This window comes from Cyprinus carpio, chromosome A5 (assembly GCF_018340385.1).
Source record: "Cyprinus carpio isolate SPL01 chromosome A5, ASM1834038v1, whole genome shotgun sequence".
Taxonomy (NCBI): Eukaryota; Metazoa; Chordata; class Actinopteri; order Cypriniformes; family Cyprinidae; genus Cyprinus; species Cyprinus carpio.
The window spans coordinates 4797101-4819800 of NC_056576.1; the positions used below are offsets into that span (position 1 = coordinate 4797101).

The 22700-nt window shown below is 34.8% G+C and overlaps 1 protein-coding gene across 1 annotated transcript; it reads left to right on the forward strand.

Annotated features, from left to right (window-relative positions):
- Positions 1–143: 143 nt before the first annotated feature.
- Positions 144–22690, forward strand: LOC109066456 (dehydrogenase/reductase SDR family member 11). Its single transcript, XM_042757287.1, has 7 exons — positions 144–538; positions 14754–14963; positions 17120–17214; positions 17309–17438; positions 18440–18532; positions 18610–18675; positions 20584–22690. Exons 1-7 carry the CDS (start codon positions 398–400, stop codon positions 20623–20625), a joined length of 777 nt encoding a protein of 258 aa, XP_042613221.1. The 5' UTR covers positions 144–397; the 3' UTR covers positions 20626–22690.
- The last annotated feature ends 10 nt before the right edge of the window (positions 22691–22700 follow it).

Consider the following 22700-nt stretch of genomic DNA (forward strand, 5'->3'; position numbering starts at 1 on the left):
TAGTGGTTTATACAAACTTTCGATAATACAGCGTTTGTGTACAGTATCAATTTATGAGTGAAAAATAAACCGTGCTGGCGGCGACAGCAACCTAAATCTCTGTTGTTGTTGTTTTTTTCTTATCTCCGCCGCCGTTAATAATTAATCGCGGTTTCTGCGAGGGTTGGATCCGTGTGTGTCGAGCTGTTTCTGGGTGTTAACCGCAGAAGATCAGGGAGGGCTGGAGTGATTTGTTCCCGCCTTAAACTCGTTCACTGATACCAGCCTGAATCGGATATTACTGCACACGCGCTGCAGTTCTGATACACTGATACACTGTTTCAGTCCGGCGCGGATTAGAACTCTCAGTGTTACATTGTGACATCGCGCCGCGCGGACTCTGATACACTGTATCTGGATGGTGATGATGGAGCGCTGGAAGGGGAGAGTCGCGCTGGTCACCGGAGCGTCTGTCGGGATCGGAGCGGCGGTGGCTCGCGCTCTCGTCCAGCACGGCATGAAGGTGGTCGGCTGCGCGCGGAACGTGGACAAGATCGAGGTAACAAACGAGCTCTTCGACAGATGGTGACCGCTCAAGGGCCTCAGCGCTGCTTGTGTTAGCTCACTGCAGCCCGAGTCAGTCAAGTGCTTCTCCAGATACAGCTTTTCCTCAGGAGACAGACAGGTCATGCTTTATTTAGAAGTTGTGTGTTCATTTGGGGAAATGACAGCTCAGCTACAATCGACCTGTTACAATAATTGATCGCGTGTGAAGTATTGATAGGTTTCGCCCCGCCCACTTTACGCTACAATACAAAACCACTACTGTACATATCGCATGCGTTTCAATACGTTTTTACATTTTTAAGGTTGCTTTTTGTTATATTGCATAATGTTAAATAAACCGTTTTTTAGGTTTAGGAGTAGTTCACCCAAAAATGAGCATTTTGTTACTGTTTTCTCACCACCATGTCATTTTAAACTCGCACACAAGTGTAGTATGATTCGTATTCTTCAAAACAGGGGGTTTTGAACAACACGACAATGAGTAAATGACACTATTTTAAAATTATGGGTGCAACACAAGCACTGACTGTAGAGTAAGTGTCCCTTTAAGATTGAACAGGAGTTGTATTGTTCAGTGAGATTCTCACTTCAACATTCCTCAACCCTTGCTCATAAGCTGTCAATCAATTAATCATGTCTTGTCAATCATTGATGGAATTTTTCCGCCCTGCCCTTGAGTAAAAGACTCCACCAAACTCTCACAAGTTGTGTAGTTGTGTTTACAACAAACTGAATTTGAATATATATATATATATATATATATATATATATATATGTGTGTGTGTGTGTGTGTGTGTGTGTGTGTGTGTGTGGTGTGTGTGTGTATGTGTATGTATGTATGTATGTATGTATGTATTACAGTATATAAAAATTATACTTATTATATTATTAATTATCTATCTATCTATCTTAGACTGATAATATAATAAATAAAAATATATGTATGTATATTAATATGTTTGTTATAATATTATTTATTATTTTTTTGCATTGTTTATTGTATTATTGTATATGATTTTGTATTATAGTATTTATAATATTTTTGTATATTATTATATTAGATATTTTTATATCTATTATATTAATAATTATATTATAACTTTTTTGTGCCAGTGAAGGATTCATTTTTAAAAAAATATCGAAATGCTTTTTTTTCTTGGGGGCTGTAGGTTTACTGTCTGGACAAGCGCAATTTATTATTACATTGTGCCAGATTTATAAAACAATAGCTGCTGAAATGCACTGCTGTAAAGATAATTGTGGAAGCTCATAATGACCCGTTATTGCAGCTTAGATTCAACGAACTGTCTCTTTACACAAGCAAGGAAGTCACAAGTTACAGTGTTTTTATAGTTGGTATCAAGATTTATTTAGAAAGATAAGGGCAAATTTGACTCCTCATAATATAAGCGCTGCTTTTTTTTTTTTTTTTACGAAACAAATGCTTTATTTCCTCACTGCTGATTTATAAAATGACTTTGTGTTTCTGCTCTTTGTTTGTCTGTCTGAACAGTGCAGACCATTCATAATGTGTGTTTGCCTTCATATATTGTTATGAAGGACAAAGGTTGAAGGTTATGACATGGTAAAAGCTGCTCAGATTTACTGCAGCACTTTAAAGCTTTGATTCTCCCGATTAGTAAATGTTTCGTTCCTGGAAATCACTTTTGTGTCATTTTGACAGTCTGTCTGTGTGTGTACATGTAAACCTTCATTGAAAACAGAGTCGAGGCTCTTTGCAGGTTTATCAACAACAAAGACAGAGATACAGTAAGTGGATATTTTATGAGATCCGTATCTGCATAGTGAAACGAGAGACAAGGTGAGCTTTGTGTCCATCCGATCACAAGGCTCCACTCTAATTGTGTCTTTGGCTTTGTTTGTATGTGTGTGTGTGTGTGTGTGTGTGTGTGTGTGTGTGTGTGTGTGTTTGGGACTGTCCCTCAAGAATACAAACATTCACACACAGCAGCCTGATGCTTTGAGTGGATGTAAAGCAAAAGTGTTGTCATCATACTAAAATCTGACACCAATCCCAGTGAAATCTCAGCAGTGGATTTGCCTGTTGGGAACTATTAGTATAGTTGAGCTTTGCAGCCCTGCTTTTGTATTCCAGCCAAACAGAGAGACTGGGGAAATCAGTTAGAAAGGTTTGGGAACAGGATAGTGATGAACAAACTGTGGGAGTAATACTCTGGTCACTATGGGAGACGGGATGGAATGGGAAGCGGGTCTGCATTGGCAGCATCCGTTACAGCAGATTCTTATTTGTGTTCCAGGATCAGTTTTTCCCATGGCAACCTTTGAGCTGATGGGTCACTGATCCTGGACACACCAAACTACAACTAACCACTACAAGTAACTACTGTTACTTGCGGTTTCTGTAATCTGCTGTTTCTTTGTGCTCCATTTTTTGTGTATATTTACATACAGTATCTAAAAGTAATTATATATAAATATATGTATATATATATATGTATGTGTGTGTGTGTGTGTGTGTGTGTGTGTGTGTGTGTGTGTGTGTGTGTGTGTGTGTGTGAAAAATGTAAAATATTTTTTACCTATGTGCCAGCTTTCATATATTAGCAGATAGATGGCCTCAGGGCAGTATATGTAGTTGCACTACAGCCCAGTCCAGTCAGACAACAGTCTGTTCCAATAATACTACAACTCACTCCACCCATACTGCTGTGAAAGCTCACGCTCATGTTGGAGCACTGAGCACTGGACAAGCGTTTGTTGTGTCTGTGTTTGGATTGATCTTTATCGCTTAATATGAGATGCTCCAACATCTTGATCACTTTCCTTCAGTAGCTTTCAGTTGGATGTAACTTTTCATGTTTTCAATATCTTGATTTAGGCTGAACCTGCAGCAGTGGCGAGTGTGTCGTTCGCTTGTCCTTCAAGCCTGATTCCCAGAAAACAAGTGGTGCGTGACACAGTGCATGCAGGCTCTCCGCTGGTGTCATGATCTTTACATCACGCATGGAATCAGTTAGCTGGAATATTCCGCTGACCTTGAGTGCAGGACTGAGTGTTTCGTTGTGATCATGTGATCATGGCTCAACACAGCACTGCACATTTTGTTTGTCTGCCTTACGCACCTGATCAAGAAACACAAAAGAGAGCCACATGAACCAAACTTGTTCTGTTAGAGACTAGATGTTTGCTGAAAATTTGTCTTCTTCATCAGAACAGGTTTGGAGGAAAGTAGCAGTGCATCACTTGCTCACCGATGGATGCTCTGCAGTGAATGGGTGCCGTCAGAATGAGAGTCCAAACAGCTGATTAAAAACATCACAATAATCCACAAGTAATCCACAGTTTTCCAGTACATCAGTTAATGTCTGGAGAAGCCAAGAGCTGCATGTTTGTAAGAAACAAATCTATCATCAAGATGTACATTTTCAGCAAATTTTTGGGTGTTCCTTTAATGTGTAAATCATTGAAACAGTACACACATCTTTGCATTGCATTGCATTAACTACAGATAAGATCAGAAGAGTACATTCAGTGGTGCTTGGTAAGATCCGCAGCACTTTAATCATGACTTTCAGGCAAAGTGACTGGTTAAATCATACTATAGTTACTTTGTGCTCAGCTCTGTGCATTGGCAGATTGTTTCTTAATTTATAGTTTAGTTGTATATTTGCACAGGTTATCGATACTCCCAAGAATTCATAAAATCTGGTTGCAACGAGAATTGACTTGCACATCTTACATTAATTATGCTTACTCAGACTGTGTTGTCTCGTCAGTTATATCAAACTGTATGTCACGTCACTTTTATTGGGAAAGGGGTGATTTTAGTAGAGCAGTTCTACAAATCCTGATCAACACAACACAACTAGATTTGTGCAGATTACCACGGTTTTGGCTTTGCATGAGCACAAAACCTTTATCAGCATGTTCATGGGTTTATTCCGTATATTCATGTCTTGTGCTCATATCTATTATTTTTTTTTTTTGCCATCAAGAAAAGAAAAAAAAAAAGCCTTAATGATTTCAGTGTTTAATGTAATGTTTTATATGAACATTCCATTTTATAATTTTTATCATGTGAATGTTACTTTTGAATGTTCTCTTAATGTTCTGAAACAAGTAGTAACATTTAAAAAAAGTTAAACCGATGTCCAACTAAAACGTTTCAGAAAAAAACATTTCATGAACACACTTAAGTGCAAATGTCACATGCATGCCTGTTCAAGACAGTATGCATGAATGGGGAAATGTCACTGTGTAATGTTGTTATTCCGGTCTGGAAGCTCAGCTTTCTCAAAACACAGTTCCCTGAACTGATCCTTCCAGTTGTCAGTTACAGTAATGGATGGCCCTTGTGTATGTTTTGTTGCAACTGAAGCATGCACAACCAAACCAGTTGTGGGCACTTTTATAATGATGACATCAGCCACCCGTCCATCCATTCATGAGTCAGCATCCATCAGTCATCTCTCTTTTCATCTGGCTCGTAAAGGAACAGTTCACTTAGAAATGAGTGAATCTAAATATATTTATATATAGTGATTTTCATAGTACACATTGTTTCAAAGCAGCTTATAATTTTAATATCTTCATTAAAGTTGCATTTAGCAGATTAGAGTTGAGTGATAATATAGTTTAAATGAAAATTGTCAGTATTTATGATCATGTTGTTTCAAACTCATATGCATTTATTATTTCTGTTAAACAAGGATCATTTTTGAACATTTACTCTGCTATTTTCCAGTTTGAAAATTGTCATTTCCATGCCTGTGTCCTCAAAGTAAATGAATAAATTAAATTTAATGTCATGCAAAAACTAATAATAATTTCTATATTATATATAAATCATTCATTTTAGTTCTAAAATATTTTGTCGGCATGAAATTGATCTTTGTGGAGCAGGTCAAGGCACTTTTTTTTTTAATCTGCTTTTATAAGCAGCATGAACAGTTTAGTAATTTTTTTTTTGTGTTGCATGAATGAAAGAAGGATTGGAGTGACACACAATTCTGAGAATTGTTCATTTCTACAGAGAAGTAAAGCCAGTGAGTTGTATGCAGTGTGAACTATGCTCTATCAGATCTGTGAAAAGCCCTAAGCGCCGCCTCAGTCGTCAGATTTAATGCCAAGTTTCACGGCTCTCGTAAAAGGCACTTAATCAGACCTCAAATAGCCTTCACAGACTCTCAGTTGTCTTCCGGTGGCCGAGGATCGAGGCGCTGCAGCTAATTCATTCTGTCGTCTTGGCAGGAGGCCCATTGTGTTTGTTTAAGCACCACTGCCGTGCCTTCAGACAGACCCGACTCCTCTTTTGTTTTTGCTTCTGTTGAGATCTCTGGGCTGTTTGCCAGCCGCAGTTTTGAGAAAAGAGGGTTTTTCCCCACTGTGCTTTGAAATGATTGTGCTTCATTCACACTTGCTGATGTACACTTGCCATGCTTTTGCTCTTTAGCTCTGTGCCAAAATCTAGTGAGCTGCCTACTTAGACAGCATTATAAGACATCATAGCTATTCCAGTCTTCAGTGTCACATGATCTTCAGAAATCATACTAATGTGCAGATTTGCTGCTCAAGCAACTTTTCTGATTATTATCAATGTTGAAAACAGTTGTGCTGCTGTTTTTATGGTATCCGTGATTTTTTTTTTTCAGGATTTTGAGAATGAATAGAAAGTTCAAAAGGACAGCATTTATTTGAAATGGAAATCTTTTGTAACATGATAAATGTATTAACTGTCACTTTTGATAATTTTAATGTATCCTTGCTATAAAAGCATTAATTTAATAAAAAAAATAACTACTTACTCTGCACATTTCAGCTTTAGTGTAACTGTACAGCATCACCCCATTACTGTGATTAACACATAAATCAACTCATAAAATGCTGAAAGTTCACTGACTACACAGCACATATAGTGCCTGCTGGATAAGTTGGGCTTATTGAGACTGGATACATTGATTCAGCAGTCTCAGATCTATTGAATTTCACAGAGAGAAGCTAAAGAAAGCAAGAGCAACCGTGTATGAGACACAGCACACATCAGCTTCACACCCAGCATGGAAAACAGCTAAAATACTGCAACACAAACAAAACATGTAGCTCACACATGACATGAACATGAACATGCAAAGTGCTTTAAAGGGTCATTTCTATACTTATTCTACACTTGCATAGACTTTTTTTTATTAGTGAAAACATCATATGTCAAACTTTGCATTAAAAACATGTAGCACATCCCTTGTTGTTATATAAAATCATTCATTTAAAAGTGCAGCTGTGCAGAACAATAACAGTTCTGATGTCTGTTGTCTACACAAGCATCTATCATCTAAAACAGCATGCACATGCATGCAAAAGAAACTTCAACACACAAAAATACTAGTTTTTTTTTCTTCACAATATTGCATTGTCATTACTTCAGAGTTTGTTCGGATCAGTAATGTCTGTGATTATGATACTGTGATACACGGCAATGGCATTGTACTGAATCATGACATGCAGATGCTGATGTTTATTATGTAATCATTAAGTAATGGATGATACAGCGTCTGCTGCATCCTCCTGAACTCATGCAAATTGTGATCAGCACTGATTTCATAAGTGTTTATGCATCATCACCTGATTTCCATGATTCCTGTAGTCAGTCAGGTGCTGAAACAACACGAGCAGCACATGCACACTTCCAGTGAACACAATTCATTCTCAGTGAATAACCCCTCTGTGCCTTACATTAAAAAAAGACCAAAGATGGCACAAAATCAACACTTTTGATGAATGGCTATGCTATTTTTAATTTTGTCTTCTCATCTGAATACCAACATTTGTGAGATTTTGTCAGATGAAACAGTTTTGAAGGAAACTGATCTAAATTTGTGTCTTTATTTTGAATTAAGATAAAATTAGACATTTGGGGTAAGATGGGCCACCAGAATTGGCACTAAAGGCCTAAATTGGCATGTTATTTTTTCATATACTTCTTAAAAGTAATGGGCTTATTATTCAGTTTATCCATGAATTAGATTTTCATTAAAACCTATAAGCCAGTTGAGTAGTTTGCATTCATAGTGTTGCTATTTTGACATATCTTCAATTAAAATATGGACAATTAAATATTCATAGTGTTGTTTTTTTTATAGTTTTAAATAGAATAGTTGATTTGGTATTTCCCATCAATGACACTATATAAATATTATAAATATTAATTATGAATAGCAAATATTATTATAAAGATAAATTAGAAAGTCTTCTATAAAATAAACAAATGTATTTTAAGTCTTCTATAAAAGTTTAACCAGGTAGTAGAGGACATTTTGTGCTATGACACTTCATTTATTCCTTTAATAACACAATGACTAATGCACATGCTAAACTTGTATCTAAATATGTTACTATTTAAAAGTAAATGCACTTAATTGTTCTTAAGGGCGGCATCTTTCCTCATCTTCCCCCTATATAATGTGCATGTGTGTGTGTTTTGTCATGTCCAAAGATGCAGCGCATCTAATATTTCTTGTAGAAATTAGCAATATGAGCTTTATATCCGCACAGAGGAGGCCTGAGATATGAAAGCAGATGTGAAGGGCCTCCGGGGGACGTCCCGTGTCTCCTGAAAGCCACTGTCTCTACTCTAAATGACATCACAATCCTGGAGCAGACGTGGACGCGCACAGGTTCACTGAGTGCATGGAGACCCGCTGAGAGAGGCAGAGATGCAGGGGAGACACAGCCCTGCAATAAATCAAATGTGATTATATTTCATAACAAGACTCAAAGCTTTGCTTATTTCTTATTGAGTAGTTTTTTCTCACAGTGAGCTTTTCGTGTAGTTGCATGAAGAAATATGCTGAAAGGCTTTGTGTGGCGTAATCCGTGATTATACTGAGCTGTTGCATAATGAAACCCCCTCGTGCCGCGAGATGGATTCATCCGTCGGTGGTCAGACAGTCTGAGGACGTCTTTTTATTACTGTCTGTGTGTGAACAGCATCTTTCTCTGAACAGCCCCTGGAGACTGATGTCGTGTTTAAAGGCATACAGATCGTCTAGAAATCATCAGGATCGTCTAGTATGCACTGCATTCAAGCTTTGCAATGTTCTCCCACCAAAACACTTCAGATTAAATATAACACGATTATTTAGGGATTTTTCCGTGCCTTTGAAACAAAAGGAGAGAGAAGCGCTCTATGTACTGAGTGTGCATACTAAACATCCTTTGACAGCTCGGTCAATCTTCTTCTGTATCTGCTGAAGGAGATCTATAGAAACAGTTGCTTTAAATACACATTTCCCAGCTAATACTTTCATATCCGTCTCTTATGATGTAAAATTCATGACATTGTTCGTGATATTGCTTTTGGAGATGTTGCATCAGTCTGAATCCCTTTTTTATTATAGTGATATTCCGCTAGTGTTATTGTAAAATTATTTATATTATAGTTATTTTACTATATAATATTATTAAATGGGTTTTTGGGATATCTTTTCAATTTTAATAGAAGTCATTTATAGGTGCTTTTGTCATTTAAATGAAATGAGGAGGCAACTCTTTTTTTTTTAATCAAATGTAAATTCATGTCCCAGTCAAAATCTCTTGCTTAAATAATCATTACTTACACTATCAAAAAAATTATAAATATATATATAAATCTCAATATTTTTCAGTCCTTTTGACAATGTTCAATATTTATCTGTATTTATGTATTTGCTCTAATGGCTTAAAATAGTAATTAGTTTTTAGCAAAGTTGATTTAAAATGTTTAATGCAATTTCACAGATTTCACTAAATAAACAGGATAAATATTGACATTTAATGATATATATATATATATATATATAAACACCAGGGTTATTAGTGTTAACTAAAATGAAATGAATAAAAACGTCATTACTTCAAATAAGATAAACATTAACGAATATAAAATAAAATAAAACTTATTTTATTTCAGCTAGTTGTCAAGACAATAGTTTTTTTGTTTTATTTAAGTTGAAGTAATACAAATAAAAAGTAAAACTTAATAAAAAAACTATATAGACAAGAAACTAATAAAAACACTAAATTAGTAAAACTTGTAACTAAAATTAACACACACACAGTTTTTGGTAGTATTTTGAATATTACCATATATACACACAAACACACACTATACAATAGTCAAAAAGCTATATTTATTTATGTTTTTAACATTTATTAGATCATCTCCTTCAATCAATGTGCACTTTTAATTCTAAATTAATTCTAAATATAATTTAGGTGATTATTTTCAGTCGTGTCACGTACCACAGTTTAAGAACCCACTGATATAAAATATTTTATTATTTTCCTAACAGGTTTTCTATTAATTATCATTCATTTGAAACCATGATTTTTTCCTTGCAAAAATGAATTAGACTGATTGCTCTGTTTGATTGACATGCATGTGTGCCCTCTGTGAAGTATTATAAATCTGACTGTGTTGTTTAATTGCTGTTAATAGAGTGTATTTTACAGAAGTGCTGATATGCTCCTCGCTGCAGCAGCAGCTCACTTCTGTCATCTGTCACGTGTTTGTTTTGCTGCGGCAAAGTGACGTCAAAGACGAAGGTTCTCTGTTCAAAGACCCGATTAATCAGTAATGAAACTGCCTTATTGAAATTGTGTCCATTTTCATTTTAGATTATTAGCGGTTTTATTGAATAGTTGTTTGTGTGTATATATTTACATATATATAATACATACAAATTGCATATACTTTTATTTACATATATATTATTTTTCAAAAGTTTGAGGCCAGAAAGTTATTTTTTTACATTTACATTTGCATTTAGTCATTTAGCACACGCTTCTATTCAAAGCGACTTACAAATGAGGACAATGGAAGCAATCAGACCAACGAAAGACCAACAATATGTTAGTGCAAATGACAAGTCTCAGATTGTCTAACGCAGTTCACATAGCAAGGTATTTTTTATATATATATAGATATATATATATATATATATTTATATATATATATATATATATATACACACACAAAGAAAAACGAGTAGATCAAATAGAAAAAATAGAAAGCTAGTGTTTTTTTAAAGAGGTTAATACTTTTATTTAGCAAGGATGCATTCAGTTGATTTATAATATTAAAAAAGATTTCTATTTTAAATAAATGCTGTTCTTTTGAACTTTCTATGCATCAAAGGATCCTGAAAAATGGTTTCCACAAAAATATGAAGCAGCACTTCTATTTTCAACATTGATGATAATCAGAAATGTTTCTTGAGCAGCAAATCGGCATAGTAGAATGATTTCTGAAGATCATGTGACACTGAAGACTGCAGTAATGATGCTGAAAATACAGCTGCGCATCACAGAAATAAATTACATTTTAACATATATTTACATAGAAAACAGTTATTTGAAATTGCAATGATATTTCACAATATTACAGTTTTTACTGTATTTGTCATCAAATAAATGCAGCCTTGATGAAGAAGAAAAAAAAATGGCTTGTATTTGATAAATCTCAGGTGTTACCCCAGAACAAGCACTTTTTTCACTTAACTTCTCAGTTCTGACAGTGTTCAGTTCTATGTGGCATTATGGGGTATCAGCAGGTCCAGTGGTCGCAGCTGATGCAGTTTCTATTTTCACCGTTCTCTGTAGTGTGTGAGTATTTATAGTAAACGGTGTTGTGCAGATGTGTGTCAGTTGGAGCAGGTTGATGAAATCTGGCCTCACAGGTTGGTTCAGGTGATACACAACACTGATCCTGACGGCCGCACCCGTCCTGTCCTCTGATCTCTGTGCAGGAGAACTAAATCAACAGCTCTTAGGCCATCAGCGCTAATGATCCAGCATTAATGAGCCGGCTGGCGTCTGTGCGGTGTGAATCATTCAAACGAGTCTTATTTTAATGATTTTAATGAATGATTCAGCCCAACCTTTGGACAGTTGTAATCTATCAGAGGTGGAAGTGTGTGTGTGTGTGTGTGTGTGTGTGTGTGTGTGTGTGTGTGTGTGTGTGTGTGTGTGTGTGTGTGTGTGTGTGTGTGTGTGTGTGTGTGTGCGTGATTAATCAGAAGCACCTCCGTGTGCTTAATGTAAATAATGTAAAAGTAATTAAATGGGAGGAAAACACACACACACACACACACTCATATATATATATATATACACATATACATATATAAAGATAAATAAGATGTTTTATATTTTTAAAAGAAGTCCCTTATGTATAAAAGCCAATTTCTGCCACAGAATAAAACTGAAAATTGTAATTGTGACTTTTTATCTCACAATTCAGATTTTTTTTATCTCATAATTCTGCATTTTTATATTTTATTTTATTTTATTTTATTTTAACTGTCCCAATGAATCAGCCTTTTATACTTATGCCAAGGGTGCATTTATTAAATCAAAAATACTGTAATTAATTTAAAATAGCTGTTAGTGCTGTAGATATATACTTCAATATGGACTTGCATCAGTACTGGTAAGTCTGACAGCCCTCGTTAGGAGCGTCTGATTGAATTAGTTGTGGCTATTGTAAGTCTGAGCTGTTTCTGGCTCTTTTGTTCACTTCCTGTTTCATATCTGCAACTTTAATAATGAAGATGTGAATATACAGTGACAGGCCAAATTGCTCTTTACTGTAGGTGAAAGGAGACAGTCATCAGGAAGGAAAGACCTGTGTGTGTGTGTGTGTGTGTGTGTGTGTGTGTGTGTGTACTTATGGCTCAGAATTCCCTAAACATCTCTCCTTCAAACCAGTTTTTTCCTGCTCTTGTACCTATTTCCATACGGTCGTAAGAAAGTGAATTTGAGAGCAGCTCGTCCTGTTATATCCTCTCTCTGTCTAAATGAAGTCTCAGTGCTTTTGTTCTGTAATGCAGTGTGTTGGCATTGATTTCACTTATGTGTCCTGTAGCCAGTGCTGAGAGCCTAAATGTGGATATTTTGAGCATTAATAATATATATTGCTTTCTGTTCAGTGGTAGAATTATTAATATCTTAATTAAAATTCTTAAATAATATTGGCAAATTATAATATACTTTTTAGACCTGCAGGAGTATGTTTGTTTTTAACTAACTTTTTTTTATTTCAAGTTTTAATGTCATCCACCTATTTTTTAACTATCAAATAAAAAGTGGTTCATTTAATTTTTTTTTTAAATTAAATTTGACTCATGTTTTCAGATATGTACATGTTGCACGTTATAGCAAACAATAATTGGATTATTCATTAATTTAAAATATTTTAAATAGATATTTATTGTTAATATATTTAAATACATATTTTTAAATACATTCTTAAAAGTAAGTGTGACCTGCCGAGTGTGACCTGCCGATACTGATTTTTGCCGATTCTAAGAACTATAATTGACAGCATTTTTTTCAATGCAAGAAATTTTTAAACATTACAGTTCCCCCAATCTGGACTAAGCTACAGATGTAACTTACAAACCTTTGGCTTGCTTAGTTGTGGACACAATTCCTGGCAACTGGCTTTAACTGATAAACTGACTGTTTTCTTGCTTTATCAGCACGTTTTTCCTGTTTGACACTGTAAAGCTGCTTTGACACGATCTGTATTGTATAAAGCGCAATATAAATAAAGGTGACTTGACTTGACTTGACATGTTCTCTCACTTAAACATAGAAATGAAATCAGTATCAACAAACTCCATCTTTCCACTGCGGGAAACGAAGCTGCATTTTGCAATTATTATATTGATTTAGACTATTCTCACTGGTTAAGCAGTACCACAACATTAGTGCGAGGATCCTCATGCTTTGCTAAAAGCTCTTTTTTGTCCTCGTTTTAAAATGAACTTAAACGTGTGAGAGAGAGATTGGACACGTCCCGTCATACATCAATGTCAGTTTTTTATCCACTTAGTGATTTTAGACGCAAAGAGTATGGATTGAATGCGTTTAAAAATAGAATACAGATAAAAGTAGGATTGAGGAGGGAGGAAATGGAGGAAACTGCTCTGAGCACAAGAAAATAAGTTTCTTTTCTTATTATTAAGAGCCTTATTAAGTGTGTGTGTGTGTGTGTGTGTGTGTGTGTGTGTGTGTGTGTGTGTGTGTGTGTGTGTGTGTGTGTGTGTGTTTTGTCTTGCAGCATAAAGTATTTCTTTTCATAAAGAAATTAGTTGACAGTGTGTGTAGATTTTGTGATTGAGAATTTCCGCCCATCAAAAGTACTAGAATTATTTTTGATTATGCATATGCAGTTGTGACGTCAGGTGAAGTAATTTCACCTTAAGCAGTGCTTTTCTGTTGCCATGGTGACACGGTGAGGATGGTTGTGTGAAATGAGGTAAAATGCTACAATCATGATAATGGTTTTTGTAATTGCTCTCCACCGTATGGGAATGGAATACAATAATTAGTTCTTTTTTCGCAAATGACTAGTTAAGCAACATTATTGTTCTTCTAATGATAGTGGAGAGAATGTTCAAGTCATTAGTTTAAGGGACATTTATAAATTTAGTCTATAGAACTAAAGCAAGAGTCGTGTGTGTGTGTGTGTGTGTGTGTGTGTGTATGTGTGTGTGTGTGTGTGTGTGTGTGTGTGTGTGTGTGTGTGTGTGTGTCTGTGTGTGTGTGTGTGTGTGTTTGTGTGCTAAATAAATATAATAATTTCTTAAGTAAATAAATAATATTTGATCATATTTAGTTAATATGTATAACATTTTAAATTTGGTGTAATAGTTGTAAAATAAATATAAGTATATATGAATATTTAATAAATATTTAATATTTTTATTTATTTATTTAAAATGGATACTTTTATTCAGAAAGTATTAATTAAATGGATCCAAAGTGACAGTAAAGATATTTATAATGTTCCAAAAGATTTCTATTTCAAATAAACGCTGTTCTTTTGAATTTTTTATTCATCAAATCAGTATATTAGAATGATTTCTGAAGATCATGTGACACTGAAGACTGGAGTAATGATGTTGAAAATTCAGCTTTGCATCGCAGGAATAAATAATATTTTAAAATATATTCACATAGAAAACAGTTATTTGAAATTGTAGCAAGATTTCGCATTTTTACTGTATTTTTAAATGCAGTTTTGGTGAGCGAAAAAACCTTAGTGTTCCTCATGTCACATTTGACCTAAAATCTATTAGCAGCAGTAACACATCAACTTCTTATAATCTCAAACAGTTGTCATCCGTTTCAGAAGACACGGAAAGGTCACAATTTTCAAACCTTTTCTGTTCTGGTCCTTACAGAAGCTGGCAGCCGAGTGTCAGAGCGCGGGATACAGCGGCACTCTGATCCCGTATAAGTGTGATCTGTGCAACGAGGAAGAGATTCTGTCCATGTTTTCGGCCATTAAGACGCTGCATCAGGGAGTGGACGTGTGCATCAACAACGCTGGCCTGGCTCACAACGAACCGCTGCTGAGCGGAAGGACAGAGGGCTGGAGGAACATGATCGATGTAAGTTAAAAACACACACATCATTACTTTTTCTGTCTATATAGGAAGCATCCCGACTGACTGAGTTGTGTGTCATATACTTGCATAAAAGTCAAAGCAGACTTGCAATGCAGTGCTGGTAAATGCAGAGTTGCTATTCTAATGTTGCTGAATACTTTTTCAACAGTCACTGCATCTTAAAATGCTGCCTACGTTTTAAAACAGCCATGGATTGGTCACACTTTTATCCATCACTTTTGCAAATTTTAACTTGCGCTCACCTCTTCAACTCGCTTTTTTCAACACTTCATCAAGTGCAGTTATATGAAGCGCTGTAGGCACTCAAACAGCCCTTCATTTATTTGTTTACTCCAGTTCTGTTCTCACTCAAAACCACTTTCCCTAACTGAACAGCAACTTGAGCGACAGCAAATGTTGCCCATGCAGTGTGGGTCTGCAATGCCAGGCTCATGGATTCGATTCCTAGGGAATGCAAGAACTGATAAAGTGTATAAATATAAGTTGTTTTGTCTGTCAAATGCATGAATGTAAATGTTGATGCACCAACAAACAGTTGCATTGCATTCTGAGTAAGTTTGATTCATGCACTGATATCTGCAACCTTTCAGTGAAGCCCAAACCCGACCCGTACCCGAGATCATCAGACCCGACCCGGCTAAACAAATAAGTTAAGCAATGAAGCTTAGGTACTTCAAAAACAGCGGTTTTACCACCTCATTGCTGAGAAATATAATGCAGCGGGTCAGTATCGAAGCTATTTTATTAATAAAAGTTTCTGTGCACCACAGTGTTTCTGTGTGTGCGCTGCACGATCTCCGGTCTCTGTGTGTGTGCATCAACGAAAGCAGCGTAGCTACTGCATATAGTTTACTTTAGCTACAAACCCGAAGCTATTCGTTAAACATTAAGCATTAGTAGACCTTCATTTTAATTTGTGGAATTGTATTTTGTTTTTTCTTCTTTCCTTTCTCATTAACCCATTACCCCCTTTGTTCCGTTGTCATTTGTGTTTTGTCCTGTACTATACACTACAATTTTTATTCATTTTATTAATTTCATTTTAATATTAAAAGAATTGGCTTATTTAAGGGGAAGTGCTTTGTACGAACTCCTCTGAGATTTTTATTTCCACAGTCTCTCTGCTGTCTTGTAATATTTGCGAGAGCTTGATGTTTGTAGGTGACACTGACGGACCGCTCACTTATATAACACACAATCACTGCATCTAAACAAGGCTTTTAATCTTTGCAGGATAGGGAGGGCTTCAGAAGAAAACAGGCCAGTCATATACAGTATCAGTATTTTAGTATTATTTATTTACTTTTATCATTTTTACTAATATTTTTAATTAGTTTTTTTACTTTTATATTTTCGCTTTAGTTAATATTTTTGTTATTTTGTTATGTGCTTTTGACATTTTTATTATCTTCTATTTATAAAATAATTTTATTTATTTTTATTTATAATTGTCAAAGTATTTTTAGTTTTTGTCCAATTTCAATTTCTTTTTTTTTGTTTTTGGTTTGTTTTAAGTTTTTTGTACTTCAGTTACATGCCAAGGCAATCAAAATTTTGGTGAAGTTTAAGTTGACTCACTAAAAATACTACAACTAAACATTTTTATTTTATTTTATTTTATTTTATTTTATTTTATTTTATTTTATTTTATTTTATTTTATTTCTTCCACAGAATAAAAAAAATAATAAATAATGGAAATTGTGACTTTATCTCACATTCATTCACACTTTTTTTCTGTTTCTGCCACACAATAAAAAAAAAAGATGAAAAAAACAACTTTTGTCTCATAATTCTGACTTTTTTTCCCTCATAACTGAGAGAAAAAAAAAATCTAAAAATTTAAGTTTTAGGTAACTAACAACACAAGTCACAATAGGCTTAATTTTCTTTATGCAAAATAAATTATTATTTTCTTCTTTTTAAATTTTATTTGCTCTGCATTGCTTTTACTTGCATTATATTCAAGGTACACATTTGATCAGTTCATGCATTCCCTGGGATTTGAACCTAGGGTCTTGGCGTTGCTAGCATCATGCATAACTGCTTCAGCTACAGGAATGATTTTGTGATAAAATATGACCTAGACATTATCTGGATCTTTATCATCCATTCATTCACCATCTGTGTTCCTGTGCAGGTCAACATACTCGCTCTGGCCATCTGCACACGCGAGGCCTACCAGTCCATGAAGGAGAGACACGTGGATGACGGACACATCATCAACATCAACAGGTGCTGCGCTTTACTGTGTGTTTGAGGCGTTCAACAGCAGAGATGTGCTGCTGAACACACTCATCTGAGGCTGTTGCTGCTCTTCTCTCGGCAGTATGGGGGGTCACAGGATGGTGCCCAGCGCTGACGAACACTTCTACTGCGCCACGAAATACGCTGTGACTGCTATGACAGAGGGGCTGAGACAGGAGCTACGGGAGGCCAAAACACACATCCGAGCCACGGTGAGCCTGTGCACACACACACACACACACACACACACGCGCACACACACACACACACACGCACACGCACACACACACACACACTTATTAAAGTTAGCTAAAAATAAAAATACATGTATATGTAGTTACTTGAAATAAAATAAACCTTATCTAAAATAAAATATAAACAAAACAAAAAAAAAAAACATTTTATTTCAGCTAGTTGCCAAGGCAACATTTTTCATTTTAATTAATGATGTACTAAAATAACTAAAAATTTGAAAACTATGTAGACATATTTAAAAACATAATAATAATAAAAATGGCACACACAACATAATTACTAAAACTTTAACTAAATTTAAAATGAAAACAGAAAAGTTAAAATAAAAGCTAATTCAAAATATTAATAAAAACTACAATAATATCTCAAGGATCCTAAAATAACAGGGGGATTTATAACCTAGATCAGGGATTCCCAAACTAGGGTTCATGAGTTGATGGAGAGCTAATAATTAATTGAATCAAAAAATGAAAACAAAACGATTAATAATTTTAAAATAAAACGCTTATTTAAAAAAAAATGTTTACATGCATGACTTGTCACCATTAACCAGCATCAGACAACTGTGAATATGTTGTTAAATTATTGAAATATTAATTAATTAATTAATATAAGGTCAAATGGTTTCAGATGACAAAATCATAACCCCTAAGAATAAAATATTTTAGGTATTTTATTCTCGTATAACAAAATAGTTTGTGAACCTGGTAGTTTTAACATTACACTTCAGGTGAGGAAAAGCTTTGCAAAAAATATTTGAGATTTGAGTTCAGTTTTGTTCCACCTCTGAAATTAATTTCTTTTTTGCTGGTTATTAAAAGTCAAATAGTCAGTGCTTTAAGCTGCAGTTGTAGATAATGCAGCCTTTCTGAAATCTTACCAACAGTTGAAAATTAATTTCATTCATTTTATTAACTTTTTATTATTCATATTTATTAACCTATCATTTTTTTTCTAGTGTATATCACCTGGAATAGTGGAAACTGAATTTGCCTTCCGGCATCACAACAGTGATCCAGAGAGAGCCGCGGCTGTTTATGAAAGTATAAAGGTAAATGGATGGCGTGTGTGACGAGTCTCTACACACGAGTCCTGCTGTTTAACTGCATCATTAACTGTCTTCTGCAGTGTTTGAAAGCTGAAGACATCGCCAGCGCCGTCACATACGTCCTGAGCGCGCCTGCTCATGTTCAGGTGAGATCAAAATAAACACACTACCAGTAAGACTCGTCCCTTGAGCAGCAAATCAGCACATTAGAATGATTTCTGAAGATTATGTGACACTGAAGACTGGAGTAATGATGCTGAAAATTCAGCTTTGAAATTTGATAACAGTAATAACTTAAATTTTATTAGATTTTAAAATAGTTATTTTTTATTTTATTTTTTGTTGATTTTGAATGATTTATCACGATTAATCACATCCAAAATAAAAGTTTTGTTTACATAATATATGTGTGTATACTGTGTATATTTATTATGTATATGTAAATACACACACATGCATGTATATATTTAAGAAGAATATGTTATGTTTATATATTTAATATATTTATATATAATATAAAACATAAGAATATAAATATATAAATGTATATACATGTAAATATTTTCTAAATATATAATTTATGTGTGTGTATTTATATATACATAATAAATATACCCTGTACACATACATATATTATGTAAACAAAACTTTTATTTTGGATGTGATTAATCGTGATTAATCATTTGACAGCCCTAGTATTAATATGTGGTTGAATTGCATTTGCAAATTGTGGATCCATGATTTGTCTGGGTGTTTTTTTGGGTCAAAAGCTCTTGATTCCTTTTTTATTTTATAACAATATCAAATTCAGATTCATTTATCAGGTTAATTGGCTACAAAGTCGAAAGTTTGTCCAACTTTCTCTTCAAAACCTGAAAAATGTCAATATCAATCATTTATTAAATAGCAAACATGCAAACAATTATAATTCACACCAGCACATTGTTTATTTTGTACCAAAACCATGTGTAGTTTGAGATGTTTTCAGACAGACAGAACAGCTTTAACTTTAAAGGAAAAGTTCACCCAGAAAATTAAATTTGCTGAAAATGTTCACCCTCAGGTCATCCGAGATGTAGAAGAGTTTGTTTCTTCATCAGGTTTGTAGAAATGTAGCATTGCATCAGTGTCTCATCAATAGATGCTCTGCAGTGAATGGGTGCCGTCAGAATGAGAGTCCAAACAGCTGATAAAAACATCACAATAATCCACAAGTAATCCACACCACTCCAGTACATCAGTTAATGTCTGGAGAAGACAAAAGCTGTGTGTTTGTAAGAAACAAATCCATTAAGGTGTTTTTAACTTAAATTTCTGGCTAAAATGTCCAGAGTCCATAATCCATAATAACGCTTCCTCCAGTGAAAAAGTGCATCTCCTGTTGCCCTCTCACATCAAAATCCAGCCACATATTTGTTTAGAGCCGTTTTGGCTTGTATAGGTTGTTTGTTTTGTTGAGGTTTTTTTGATGGAAACGGTCCAGACCACTTTTCACTGGAGGAAGCGTTATTATGGATTATGGACTCATATTTTAGCCGGAAATTTAAGTTAAAAACACCTTAATGGATTTGTTTCTTACAAACACACAGCTTTTGTCTTCTCCAGATGTTAACTGCTGGACTGGAGTGCTGTGGATTATTGTGAAGTTTTTATCACCTCATTCTGACGGCACCCATTCACTGCAGAGCATCCATTGCTGAGACACTGATGCAATGCTACATTTCTCCAAATCTGATGAAGAAACAAACTCATCTACATCTTGGATGTCCCGAGGGTGAGTACATTTTCACGTAGTCATAAGTGTATGATCCAGCTTTATGCTTATGATCTGTTCTGATGTATGATGTTAGGATCTTTGTGCTGATCTTCAGACAGCGGGGAGACAGAAAAATCAAATCACACTCATCACATGCTGATCAATCTGTATAAAATTTGTCAAACTGAATGAACGGGTTACGCTCTCTCTCTCTCTCTCTCTCTCTCTCTCTCTCTCTCTCTCTCTCTCTCTCTCTCTCTCTCTCTCTCTCTCTCTCTCTCTCTCTTTCCTGCTGTAGATCGGAGACATTCAGATGCGGCCGGTGGAGCAAGTGTCATAGGAGCCGATCGGGAACGGGACAACATGCAGTGGGCGACACCTACTGGGCAAAAACCCTTTTAACTCCTAGTTTTAAAGAACTGATTGAAGGGAATTGGTTTGGGTTTGCAGATCGGATCAAATCTGAGAACGCAGCGCTTTGTGGCTCCATCTGATACTCGGACGCTCGGAAGCGTCGGAGAGCGAGATTACAGATGTACACAGTCTGCTGCTGTCTCAAATATAAGGGGAAACTTACAGGCTTTTCTAAAAACACACAACACGAGAAACTGGAACAAGAGAGCGAAGATTTAATGTGTGTTACTGTTTGATACGGTCATCTGAGACCAGTGCGCCATGAGTTGCACATCATTTTGTTTTGTTTTTTAGGTCATATTACATATCTGTTTGAGAGTGTGACGAACGGTGAGGTGTTGTTAATTACTGTAATATTTTTTAGGAGTATTCTAACTTGAATTGTATGTAGATGTGGTTCTCATACAGATCCAGCTACTGTTCATTTGAATCGGTGAAACAAAATCAAGCGCGTGTTTTTTTTATTAGAGAAACCCGTTTGACTGCAGTCACACTCCGAATCAGAAACCTGATGATAAACAATGGTTTTTACATTGAACTTTCACTGAATGAAAGGTACGACACTGGCTTCTTTCTTAGGAAAACAAGTATGGAAACACTGTTGAGGACTATAATACTTGATGTAGTCGATTCTTACTGATTAAACTTGATTATGATTATTGGTTATGGATAAATTCCTTTCCTTTTCACTGTATGTCACCTCTATATCTCAAAACAATCCAAAACTTGTTTTTGTGTTTGTGTTTCTTTTCTATTAAAATCTTCAAAAATCTTCTAATATTTGGGAAACTACCCTTCATTTCACCAGTGGAAGCTTAAATGTTATTATATGAAATAAATCAAATATCATATCATGAGACCTGTCCAGTGCACATTCACCAGAAAATTAAGATAATATTTTGTGACATTATTTGAATGACAATTAAGAAAATTTTGAGACAATTTGCATTTCTCTAATAATAATAATAATAATAATAATAATAATAATAATAAAATCCTATTAAAATTTAGAATTTTAAATCATGCTATTATTTGTTGTTTGCCTTTTACCAATTTTATGTTTTAATTTACTTTTTAATACAGTAATTACATAAAATTTTTGTTGGTAGTATTTGTTTCACTGCCTTTAAAAAAAATCTTATGGTAATTTTTTTAAACTTAATACAATAAAAATCACTTAATGTGTTTAATTGTAATTATAATAATGTAACAATGTAAATTCTCTATGCTGTATGACATTATTTTCATTACAATTAAGAATACCCCCCCAATTCACATTAGCATAATCCAAAAAAACAAATCCTAATAAATTTGATTGCATGTGTTGTGTTGCCTTTAAGCGTATTTTTAGAAACTATTTAAAAAAAAATTGATTTGTCAACAAAAATACATTATATTACAAATATTTAATGTTGGTCGCAAAACCTTTGCGCAGATTTAAATTTAAATAATTTTTTACAGTAAGTAAAAAACAATTACTTGCGTTACAAAATGTGCTTAATTGTGATTAAAATAATGTCACAATGAAAAATCATTATGCTCCTAAAAATAGGCTTAATGTTCTTATTTCTTTTGGTTTTCCGGTGAACGTGCATGTTTTCTTGAGATTGGCCCTCTTGAATTGGAATCTTATCCATAAATCTACAGCAGGTTGGGATCAAAGAACAAAGTCTTATTCTGAAATGTACCCGTTATCATGTATAAATCCACATGAACTATTACCAGAGTTAACAGTATTTGGTTTGTATATTTTTAGCATGAATGAATTCTGAATTCGCATGAATGTCAGCTTCTAACACTTGCTGAAGATGTACAAAATAAGGAGCTCTTGCTGTGAAGGAGAGCAAAGGAGCCAGTCGCTGAACGCACTGAGGGTGAAGTTCACTGCATGGACCCTGAGCGAGGGTTTTATCTCGTGTTGGACTGTTGTTCAATCATCATGCCCATAAACACCTGCTAATGAGAATAAAAACATGATGGGCTCAAAAAAATGACTCTATG